At 36.9% G+C, this 12827-nt stretch overlaps 1 protein-coding gene across 2 annotated transcripts in view; it reads right to left on the reverse strand.

Moving 5' to 3' along the window:
- Positions 1-12827, reverse strand: part of UBE2F (ubiquitin conjugating enzyme E2 F (putative)) — a 55857-nt gene that overhangs the window by 16646 nt on the left and 26384 nt on the right. For both annotated transcript variants that reach the window (XM_026707610.2, XM_026707609.2), the window contains exons 6-7: positions 10497-10567; positions 1840-1897 (exon numbers count right to left, since the gene is read on the reverse strand). In XM_026707610.2, coding sequence (XP_026563395.1) covers positions 1840-1897; positions 10497-10567 — 129 coding nt within the window. The remainder of the gene's footprint in view (positions 1-1839; positions 1898-10496; positions 10568-12827) is intronic.

Consider the following 12827-nt stretch of genomic DNA (forward strand, 5'->3'; position numbering starts at 1 on the left):
CGCAGAGTTCTGATTTGCTTGGGCTCGAAGATCGGAAACCTTCACAACCTGTCTTATCTTGATGAATATAAATCATTGCGACCTCACAGATTACATCCCAGAGTTCTGAAGGAACTGACAGATGTAATCTCAGAACCATTGTACCACATCTTTCAAAAATCCTGGAGCACTGGGGAACTACTAGAGGATTGGAAAAGAGCTGATGTAATTCCCATCTTCAAAAGGGGAGGGAAAAAAAACAGATCTAGGAAACGACATAGCAGTCAGCCAAACTTCAATATCTGGGAAGATACTGGAAAAGATAATCAAAAACCAGATCTCTGAACATGTGGAAATAAATAAAGTTATAACTAGGAGCCAGCATGGGTTTCTTAAAAATAGATCATGCCAAACCAATTTTATTTCATTCTTTGACAAAGTGACTAAGTTAGCAAACCAGCAAAATGCTGTGGGTATAGTATACTTAGACTTTAGCAAGGTATTCAACAAAGTAGACCACAGCCTACTTCTTGGTAAACTAGAAAAATGAGGGATAAACAGCATCACCACCAGATGGATTTATAACTGGCTGACAAACTAAGTACACAACAAGCAGTCCTTAATAGTAGTACATCTACACGGAGGGGAAGTAAGTAAGCAGTAGGATACCATAAGGTTCCGTCTTAGGCCCAGTACTCCTCAATATCTTCATAAATGACTTAGATGAGGGAATAGAAGGAGAACTCATCAAATTTGCAGATGACACTAAGCTGGCAGGAATAGCCAACACACCAGAAGACAAGCTCAGGATCCAAAAAGATGTTGACAGACTTGAACAATGGTCCCTATCCAACATAAAATTTAATGTACAGAAAAGTTATGTTTTACACCTAAGCAGGAAAAACTAAAGATACATGTAGATATTAGGTGAAACCTGGCTCAAAAACAGTAACTGTGAGCGGGAATCCAAGTGGACGATCATTTGAACACGAACTAGTATAGTGTATGGCAGCAGCCAAGTAAGCTAATACAATCCTCCATTGTATAAACAAAGGCATAGAATCAAAATTACATGAAGTATTAGTACTGCTTTATAAACCTATAGTAAGACCACACTTGGAATATTGCATCCAGTTTTGGTCACCACATTAAAAAAAAGATGATACTTTGAAAAAAGTGCAAGGAAGAGCAACTAAGATGACTAAGGGTCTGGAGACAAAAACAGATGAAGAATTGCAGGCCAATCTAGAGAAAAGAAGGACTAGGGATGACATGATAGCAACATTCCAGTATTTGAGGGGCTTTCACAAAGGAGATCAATTTATTTTCCAAAGCATCAGAAGGCAAGACAAGAAGCAATAGATGGAAACTAATAAAGGAGAGAAGCAATCTGGAATTAAAGAGAAATTTCCTAAAAGTGAGGACAATTAACCAGTAGTACAGCTTGCTTTCAGTTAAGTGCTTCATCACTGGAGGTTTTTAAAGAAAAGACTGCACAACCACCTGTCTGAAATGGTGTAGGGTCTCCTGCTTGAGCAGAGGGTTGGACTAGAAGATCTCCACGATCCCTTCCAGCTCTATTCTGATTGAAGTAGAACTGGAAGTCAGATTTCCCATCATTCTTTGGGTACTCTGAAAATCTTTCATATTTATGGTTAACTGCCTAGTTATCTTTTACAAAACAGGCAGCCATGTAAATTTCTAAATAAAAAAAATTAAGTCTCAGCTATTTTAGAGGACAAGAGCTTAAACTCCCACTGAAATCAATATTACATGGGTTGGTTGTACCTTAAGCATTTGTTTTCTGAAATGTTTCTCATATACAAGGTAAAACCAAAGAAATATTTATATATAACTCACCTTTAAGGTTCTAGTGGGAGCCCAGCCAGTACCATCAATAGAATGTTCTCTTAATAAACTGAAAGAGGTAAGAAAATATTATCTTACAATTCACATTTTTAAATACACTAGGTTTTAGAAATGTAATCAATGTAACAGAACATGCACATTCACTTAATGAATACTGTAGAGTAATATTTTACAAGTATTGCCAAAGTATATTTACATTATAAAAAGTTCTGAAAGTATCATATTTATATCAAATATAGGTATTCCTCGACTTACAACCATTTGTTTAGTGACCGTTCAAAGTTACAAAAGCATGAAAAAAGGAAATTATGACTGTTTCTCACACTTGTGACAGTTGTAGCAACCCCAGTCACATGACTCACTTAATAACTGTCTTGCTTAGCAACATAAAATTTGGGCTGAATTGTGGTCGAAAGTCAAGAATAACTTGACTTACAACAATTATGTATGTAAACATATACCTTTAGTTTTAAAAAGATATGGAATTATACCTATTTCTGAAGAAGTTATTTCTTCAGATAATGAGAACTATTAAAATTATTAATATTGCTAGGTTTTTTTTCTTCATATCCCTCATCTACCTTCTTGACTATTATTCTGTTAAACATGACTGTTAGTCTATTATCATTGGCTTGATAAAGATTCTCTTTTTTTATGTCAGCTTCAGTTATTTGAACACTAGCTACCACTAGCCTTCTTAAAACTGAACGTAACTATTTTCCTTAATCTATTTTAATAAGATTTAATCTATCATCTCCTGATGGCAGCCTCAATAAAATGGTCTCTAGTAGTTCTGATGTTTTTATTATTTTCTGTGGCTCTGCGAATTTCATACTCAAGAGATAAGATTTTGAATATCAGACAGTGGACTTTAAATAACATGCAGCTTTCTGGGACTATTTGTCCCTTTTCAATGCTGAGGAAATTCTGACTGAGGGAATGACGGTTATCTCTTTCAGCATGGCAGTTAGAAAGAAGCAGAAGAGAAACAAGGCAAGAAGGGGCAAGCAAGAAGGCATTTTACAAAGACTCATGAAGCATGGGGCAAGAAATTCGCCCCCCTTGCTGTATTTAACTAATCTTTGCTTAGTTGAAAATAAGACTGATGAAATACTCCTTTTAAATAGGAACAACTCAGACTTTTCCAATTCAGCAGCCCTCTTCTTCATTCAAATATGGCTAAATGATTAAATTAATGATAGTTGCTTGCAAATGGTCAGAATTTCAGATTCAAAGAGCAAATAGAATTGCAGAAACATCTGGTAAAAAGAAGGGAGGTGGTATCTGCTTTTATATTAACAACTGATGATATAAAAATGTCACTATATTAAAGAAATGTTGTGATGTGGACTTAGAGACATTATTCATTATTTGTATACCCTATTATGTTCCCCAAGAATTTTCTTCATTCATCCTAGTTGAGATCTACATACCACTCCAAGTTTGCATAAACAAGGCATTGCAAACCTTAACTGACCAAATCCTGTGGAGATATCCAGACTCCCTACTTATCATTATGATGCAGTGGTGCGTTTCAAAAAAGTTTACCACCGGTTTGGTGGGCGTGGCTTGGTGGGCGTGCTTTGTGTGTGTGCAAATGCACACTTTGTGCAGGGGCAGAGGCTTTCCAACTCACCTCCTGCAATCCTGTACTCTGTCGCTTCAGCAGCTGATGTGTGGCAATCTGCTGTGCCGCTCAAAGCAGCTGCACTTCACAAGCAGGGAATAAAGGTCAATAGGGAAGCCCAGGTGGGCAGGTGGGCCCAACACCAACTCCAACAGCTCCTCAGAGAACCGGTTTGGTCTCTGCTGCTCTTTGGCGCTACCGGTACACCAGTACCGGGCCAAACTGGTAGAATACCACCATTGGTATGATGGTATTTTAACAGAGCTAACCTAAGGCAAGAGCTGCCAAGATACATTCAACATGTCAACTGTCTCACAAGAGAAATTCACCAGTGCTACTCTACATTAAAAGATGCCTACAATCTGGAACTGGCCAATGACCTGAATGTGTTCTCCTGTAGATTTGAGAGGAGACTTCTGTCAATGATTGTTGCCTTTTCCATCTCAGATACACCACCAACAACAGCCAAGTCAACTCCATCCCTCTGGGCCCACCACCTCTTGTGATCACAGAAAAAGATGTGTGAGATCTGTTTCACAGACAACTGTAGAATCAGGCTGGAAAAGCACCAGGCCCACACAGGGTAATTCCTTTTGCTTGAAAGTCTGTGCTGATCAACTGGCCCCAATCTTCACCTGCATCTTTATTAAATCACTGGAGATGTGTTATGTCCCTTCTTGTTTCAAATGCCCTACTATCATTCTGGTGCTCAAGAAACCTTCCATCAAGGAGTTGAATGATTACAGACCAGTTGCTCTGACATCCATAGTTATGAAAACCTTCGAAAGGTTAGTGCTGGCCCACCCAAAAGCTATCAAAGATTCACTGCTAGAACCCTTGCAATTTACCTACTGTGCAAATAGGTTGGCAGATGATGCTGTCAACATGGTACTGCACTACATCTTAACATTTTGAATCCCTAAAGACCTACAGTGCATTCAGAAAGTATTCAGACCCCTTTCACTTTTGCCAATTTTGTTATGCTGGAGCCTGATTCTAAAGTTGTTGAAGTTTATTTTTTTCATTAATCTACACTCAGTACCCCATAATGATAAAGTGAAAAAAAATTAGAAATGCCTTTAAATTTATTAAAAAGAAGAAAACTGGCCTATCATATTGGCATAAGCATTCAGACCTTTCACTCAATAATTTGTTGAAGCACCTTTGGCAGCAATTACAACCTCGAGTCTTTTTGGGTATGACGCGACAAGCTTTGCACACCTGGATTGGGGGATTTTCTGCCATACTTCCTTGCAATTCTCTCAAGCTCAGTCAGGTTGGATGGCGATCATGGTTGGACAGCCATTTTCAGGTCCCTCCAATGATGTTCAATAGGTTTCAAGTCTGTCTGGGCCACTCTAGGACATTCACTGTTGCCCCTAAGCTTGCGCTACCTTGGCTGTGTACTTAGGATCACTGTCATGTTGGAAAGTGAACTTTTGGCCCAGTCTGATGTCCCGAGTGCTGTGGAACAGGTTTTCATTGAGGATATCCTTGTACTTTGTTTAACTTTTCTTCAACCCTGACCAGTCACCAAGTTCCTGCTGATGAAAAACAGCATAATGCAAACACCAAGCAGGCTTTCATATGTTTTGCACTGAGGAGAGGCTTTTGTCTAGCCATTCTGACATAAAGCCCAGATCGGTGGAGGGCTGCATTGATGGTTGTCCTTCTGGAACTCTGTCCCATTTCCACACACAATGGCTGAGCTCAGTCAGAGTGACCATTGGGCCTTTGGACACCTCTCTTACTAAGGCCGTTCTTTCCAATTGCTCAGTTTGACTGGGCGACCAGTTCTTGGAAGAGTCCTAGTTATGCCAAACTTCCTCCATTTGAGAATTATTGGAGGCCACTAGCTCTTGGGAACCTTCAGTACATCAGAAATTTTATTGTAGCCTTCCCCAGATCTGTGCCTTGCAATAATCCTGACTCTGAGCTCTGCAGGCAGGTCCTTCATGGCATTGTCAGCTGTGACGCCTTCTGTAGAGAGGTATGTGCCTTTCCAAATCATTTCCAATCAATTTAATTTACCACAGGTGTCCAATCAAAGTGTAGAAACATGTCAGCAATGATCAACAGAAATGAGAAGCACCAAGAGTTAAATTTTGCATGTTGCTGCAAAGAGTCTGAATACTTATGCCAACGTGATATTTCAGTTCTTCCTTTTTAATAAATTTACAAACATTTCTAAAAATTCTGTTTTTGCTTTGTGTTGCATGCCAAACTAGACACAAGGACAGTCCCCCGTACATACGTCCCCCCATGCCACCTCTCTGCTGAACACCTAATTCCCATAGCACTGTTTCAGGCCTAAGGATATTTACCCATACAGTAGGTTGTATTGCTATTAACATTCTCATTTCTCATTCTTTCTCATCTTCTCTTCTTTCCTACTAACTTCTCCTATTGGTATCATTCTTTATCACTTGTTTATATGTTATGATTAATGATTTGTGATCTATGATTAGTGATCTATGATTATATGATTTGTGATCTATGAACTATCACTTTGTTGTTTGATTGAAAACTTATACACCAGAGACGAATTCTTTGTGTGTTCACTTGGCCAATAAAGAATTCTATTCTATTAGTCACGCTTGGCCAATGAAGAATTCTATTTCTATTTCTGTTCATTCCTATTCAAATTTCTAATTAATTTTCTTCGTTAGCAACCTCATTTCAATATTGCAGAAATAATATTTATAATATTATAATATTTCAGAAAAGTTTGGCCAGTGCATAAATTATGGAAATATTATGTGATGTCCAGATTTAACTGGGGGAGCAACATCTCTTAATATTTCATTTGCTTGATCTATTTGTCATGGAATAAACCTATAGTCTGTGCAGTAATATTTACCCCCTTGCAGATGTTATGAATTTTTCCTTATTTCTCTCTCTAAATCTTAATTAAGTTTCATGTGGGGCATCTGAATGAACAAATAAAATCAACATTTGACGCCAGTTTCATTTTTTAATTATAATTTTATTAATAATATCAAAGTATAAATACAAGTTATGAAAATAGTGGGAAAACGGAGGAGTGAAAGGGGAAAGGAAAAACTGTAGGGTAACGGGGAAAAGAAAACGAAAAGCATTGACTTCAAACTCTTTTTAGTGCAGTAGAATACATTATAGCTTAAACTTTTTACTTTTGCATATGTAATACGTACTAGCTATTTCTATAACAACAAACTTATCTAAAATCAGCGAAACCCAAAGTAAAATTTCATTTTTCCCCATCGGAAGCACAAAATCCACAAGCAGTTTCCAAGCAGAAGCAAAATTGAATGTATTCTTTTCTTTGATCAGAGAAGTTAATTTAGCCATATCTGCTAGTTCCATCAGTTTTTCCAGTTATTCATCCATTATTTCAGAAATAAAGTGGTCCAGTGTGAAAAGTAATAATGCTCCTCATTAACTAAGGACCAATTATTTCAATTATCAATTTGATAAACAAACTTCCTCAAAACATCTGCCCCTCCATAGTTTCCTGGAACTACTGTCACCTGGTCAAGTACAATTTTGGCCTGTATGGAAATCACTATATAGACTATGTGCCATGATAAGAAGATCAAAGTACAATCTAAGAAAATGGGACTTCCCTATAGAAGATACTCTGTGTGAATGTGGAGAAAAATTCATCTCCCATATGCTATGGTGCATATTATGTTCTTCAACATGTACGGAGGAAGACTCATGCTGCCAATACAGCCTGATACTGGGTGAATATCATTTAGTTTTAATCCTACTTATTTTGTATACTATTTACATGTGTTACACTTTTATGACCTATTTTACTTGCTCAATATTGAAGGTTTATTATCTATAATTTGAAGGTACTTCTGACACAAATCAAGATCAATAATCAGTGTGCCCCATTTCAGACTCTTGAATAAGAATATGTTGTGCTCAAAGGATATTTCTAAAGTTCTTTAGGAAGAATTCATTTGTGCTTATCTGTCTGAAAAAAGTTATAACATCATTTTTAAAACTATTGAGTTCCACTAATGCATTTCTTTTGTCTTCTCCACTTAGGACTAATATCTAGAGACCTAGTCCTTAACTGGAGAAGACATAAATGCATTTTCCTAAATGCTGGGAAAGAGAAGGCCAAATTTACCTCCTTAGAGAATGCATTCTGTAGACTAGGAATTATAGAGATGAAGGTACCTCATATGAACTTCTGCAAGGTAGGGCTATTTTTTCAAAGTTCTTTCCTGCTGATCCAAATAAGTGCACAAGTTTATAGCATGTGAAGCAGTCCCACAATAATCAGACCTAAAGCCATTTATGGCTTTAAAGTTCAACCTCAAAAACAGATAGTCCCTGGCTTACACCCACAATTGGGATCAGAATTTCCGTTACTTAGCAAGACAAGTTAGTCACACCCAATTTTTGGACTATTTTGCTACAGTTGTTAAGTGACTAACAGAGTAATTAAATGCATCCGATTCCCCCACACCACACATTGACTCTGCTTATTGGAAGCCATCTAGGAAGGTTGCAAATGGCCAATGTCCATCATGCCAGTTGTCAAGTGCTCGAATTTTGATCATATGACTGTGGGGATGCTACAACAGTCACATGTGCAAGCACTAGTTGTAAGTCATGTTAATTAATCAGTGGAGTGACTTGCATCCAGAGGTTGTGGGTGCTTCATGCCTAAAAGTTTTCAAGAAGAGACTGGATAACCATTTGTCTGGAAAGGTATAGGGTCTTTTGCTCCAATAGGGGGTTGGACTAAAGAACTTCAAGGTCTCTTCCAAATCTGTTAGTCTATGATTCTATGAATTTAAGTGCCATTGTAACTTTGAGTGATAGGTAAGTGAATGATTGCAAGTTGAGGATTACCTGTATTCAGATTGAGTCATTTATCAAGGGTAGCTCCAAGTAAAGCATTTTGCAGGTGCCAAGATTAGTTGTAATTAATGTGTGGATAACTTTTCCTAGAGCTCCCTGAATCAAGAAGGGTTGCAACTAGTAGAAAAGCTATAGTTGTCCAAACTTAATCCTTGTAACAGTTGCAATCTGCAGTTCGAGCACCCGCAAAGAGTGAACTTTCTTGGGGAAGGCAATTTGATCCATCAGTCCCCAGGTAAGCTGGAATTGGTAAGCTTCTCCTTAACAATTCCGCCTTGCCTTAATTTATATTTCTTTCTGTTAATGGACTGGTTTAATCTTACAAAATTCTATGAAAATTAGAGAGAGATTGAAGAGAGGAGGTGAGTGACAGAAAGAAAATAAAAATAAAAGGAAGAAAATGAGTTATTATACAGGGACTTAGATTACCAAGCTCACTAAAGCAAGTTAAAACAGAATTTTTTTAAAAAAATCAAATTTTCAGGGGACAAAGGAATTTTAGATGTGCTTGTCAACAGACAAGAAGATGGAAGCCTAGAAAACACAGTTTATCACCAGGCTACCAATATTCCATGCATTCTGAATTTCAACAGCAACCATCTACTGCCACACAAAAAGAGATGCATCAGAACACTATATGGCAGGGTGAGAACCCACTATAGTACCCAGCAAGCCGAACAGCTGGAGAGCAGGTACATACATGACAATTCAGGAAGAATGGGTACCTACAAACATCTGCTACAAGATGTCTGTGGTGGGGAAAGAAAGGAAGAAACAAGGTACAAGACCAACCACATGGCACATCTTGCCATACAACATTTTGGAAGCTGTAGAACACAACAAGATTTGCAAGTGGGCACTGCATACTACCCAGAGGCTACCATATGAGGACAAATTATGCATTGTAAAGATTACTTGGAGGTGGGAGATACTTCCAATGTAATCTACTGGATCCCCTGCATGGATTGCCCATGACTATGTAGGACAGATGGGGAAGAAGTTAACGACCAGACTGCAAGAACACAAGTGAGCAATCAGACGAGGAGACCTCACACTGCAATGAACGACAACATACATTTAATTTTGCAGCTACTAAGATTGTTCGATGAGCAGGAACAAAAACAACCAGAGAAATGATTGAAGCCAGGGAAATGGACACCTGGTCAGTGAACAAGAGTGCTTTTTTATCACCATCTTATCAAGTACTTAGAGGCGAGGGCTTGGCAACACAAGGAAACAACAGCAAATGACTTAATAGCCAGCCACCAATAGCCCAATCAACATCTAAAAAGCCACATACAACAGAGGTACCACATAAATACCACCCACATAATAGCCCAAAACATACACTCTGCTCGAGAGAAGTCCCCTGAAGATGGACTCCAGAAACGAGTCTGAAAGCTTGGAAGACTAAACCTCTAGCCCTGGTGGTCAACCCAGATTAGTTCCTGCAACATTATCCTGGGACATGTATATTCGCCTTCATTCATGGAAAATATTGGTTGTCTATTTTATAAGCTATCACTTTTATTTCACTTTGTTAAAGCAAAAGATGATTATAACATTCCTCTCCTAGTCATAGAGGAAGACAGTATACCATGTTACACTTTCTTTCCTTTCGTTTGTTAAATTTATATCTGAGCTTTCTTTTTTAAAAGCTATGTAGTGACTCCATTCCTTCCCTTTATTTTAACTTCCTTTCTGTCATTCAGCTCTCTTCAACCGCTTTAATTTTCATAAAATTCTGTCCTATTTTCTTTATAAGAATGTACACAGTTGATGTTGTTCTTTCTTTAAAATGATGAAAGTAATTTACCATTTCAGAGGGGCATATTTAATAATTAATAGATTTAAGATCAGATAATGCCAATGTTTTAGTTTATAAAAATTACAATTACTAGAGTATAGAAGCAGGTAGATGGTTATCTTTATATTTAATATATCTTTTGCATAATTTTTGTCCACTGAATTAGCTGCTAATTAACTGCTCAACTCTTGATCAAACAGACTGAAGCAACAAGAAAATCCTCTATTTAGAAGTATTAGGCATTCCATTTTCTTTTTAAACTTATATGCTCTTTACCCACCCACCCCTTTTATGTACATATTTGATAAAATAGTAATAAAAGAAAACTGAACTATTTAAATAATGAATTACCTCAAACAGATTTCCCCTGTCTCAGTTATATTTGGATGCCAGATTCTTGTCAAACATTTTACCTTTGGAGGCTGTCAAAGAATAAAACAGAGATTACAATTTGTTATATATGAAAGGCAAATTGCTCCTTTTCTATCTCTCTACCTTCTATGCAGTGTGTATCTCAGCTCCATGAAGACACAGAAAAGACAGAAAATTCCTATCCCTGCCCTTTCTAACATATTTTTTCTTAGCTTTCTTCTTAGCTATAAAAATCAAGTATTGGGTAAACCATGCATTATTAACAAAACCATGACAAAGGTTTACATATATCAAATTAGAAATATTTTAATGTCTTTCATTTAAGCCAGGGGTATCAAACTCAAGGCTCGTGGCTGGATCCAGCCCATGAGATGCTTAGATCTGGCCTGTGGGGCCGCCCTGTAAACAGCAAAGGACCAGCCCATGGTGCTTCTGTCAGCGAAAACTGAGCTCGGGAGGGCTGTGCACGCCTCCTGCAGCCCTCTGCCAGTGAAAACAGGTTGGGGGTGGGCGCACCTGCTCCCCCGAGCTCTGCTTTTGCTGGCAGAGGGCTAGTAAAACAAACTAAAAACAAAACAAAAGGATAATGTTTCCCCTTTTGCATTTGAGCATGCAAGGAAGGAAAGGAGACAGGGAAAGACAAAGAAAAAGAAAGATGGGAAAAGAGCAAGGAAGGAAAAATAAGGAAAGAGGGGAAGGAAGAAGAATGAATGAAGAGGGAAGGAAAAAGAAGATAAGGAAGTTAGGAAGATTATAATGAGAGCTGTGAGGGAGGGTCTTAGCACTTGGCCACCACAGGTGCTCCCGACACGAGTAACTTCGCCCACCCTGAGGTTAAACACAACCCTCATGCGGCCCTCAATGAAATCAACTTTGACACTCCTAACTTAAGCCAACTCATAATATTAGAAAACTTTAGGTTATTTGATGGATACAAATCAAGTTAGCATAGGGCTCATTTCTGGTTGGGGTGATGTGATTTCTGACTTCTTTAAACATAGTATCTATTTCCTAATAAGCTTAGTTAAAACTTATTTTAGAAATTTGGAAAAAATTGACATATTCTTTGGCTGTTTACTTTTCTTCTGTACCTTCATTCCTCAATCATCCTTTTTTAAAGTGAAGGATAGATCTGTTTAATATAAGGAATGGGAAGATACAGAAGTTACATATTGTGTTTTAATCCGAGGCACTATTGAGGGATTTTCATAAGATTCATCAGTATTTTGTGCTGCAACACAATAAGAAACCCAAATTATTTTCCAAAGGGGCTTAAGGTTACAAAACAGAAGCCTTGATTGCAATTGCAAATAAATAAAATAGATGAATATAATTTTTCATAAGTTTTAATGGGCTTAAGGAACCAAATATAGATTGTTGAAGGAATGAAAGTACTTGACTCTCTTGATATTAAGATGTAATTTCTGACCAGCTCATTTGCACAAATCCTACTATTGGCTTAATGTCTATATTTCTTAACATGCATAAATTGATACAACAGAAGAAACTAATTCAATTGATTTAAAGGAATTAATTCAATTCCTGCTGTTTTGTTTGAAAAATTAACATAAGATTTTGGAAAACCTTACAATGAAAGATAAATTTATTGAATTATGATCACAATTAATTCATGATACTTTTTTCATAATAAAGTTTGTACAAATGTCATTCTATGCTAAAATGTGTTTTAAATGTTTGTATTTCTCTTTAAAAATCCCAAAAGTATTAATACTGTATTAAAATATAATACAAATAATTTTATGATTTTTCTTCCCAACTCTTTTTATAATGTTTTCCCATAGAAGAAAAACCAAAAGAAAAAAGGAAAGTGTGGAAAAAAAATTAAATGAGGGGAAAAATGAAATATTTTAAATGGTTTCCAAGCTTCTTTTCAACAGATAATTATAATTTTATTTTCCCTATTCCCCTAGAGATGCAATACACGTATCTTCAGCTTCTCATTTAATCCACATTTTTCTCAATCTTCAGATCCATAAATCATAGAATCTAGAATAGGGTTGGAAGGAACCTTGAAGATCTTACTTTTTGGTGAAACTCATATTTTTGAAGATCATTTTATTATTTTTTTAGCAAGGTTTCCAGACATTCAGGAAAAAAACTGTTGATTTTTCTCTGACTAAATCACTTTTGCCATTTCTATAAATTCTGACCTCTTCACTATCCATTCCTCCACCGCTGGAATTATTTTTCTCCTTTTCTCACTTACTTTTCCTTTTCCTTTGGCTTTGGTTTTATTGCTTTTTAGTTTTACCCTGAAATTCTGTTTTTTTAACAAAAAGTTTAAAGGTA

Source organism: Pseudonaja textilis, chromosome 1 (assembly GCF_049901715.1).
Source record: "Pseudonaja textilis isolate UNSWEBS1 chromosome 1, rPseTex1.2, whole genome shotgun sequence".
Taxonomy (NCBI): domain Eukaryota; kingdom Metazoa; phylum Chordata; class Lepidosauria; order Squamata; family Elapidae; genus Pseudonaja; species Pseudonaja textilis.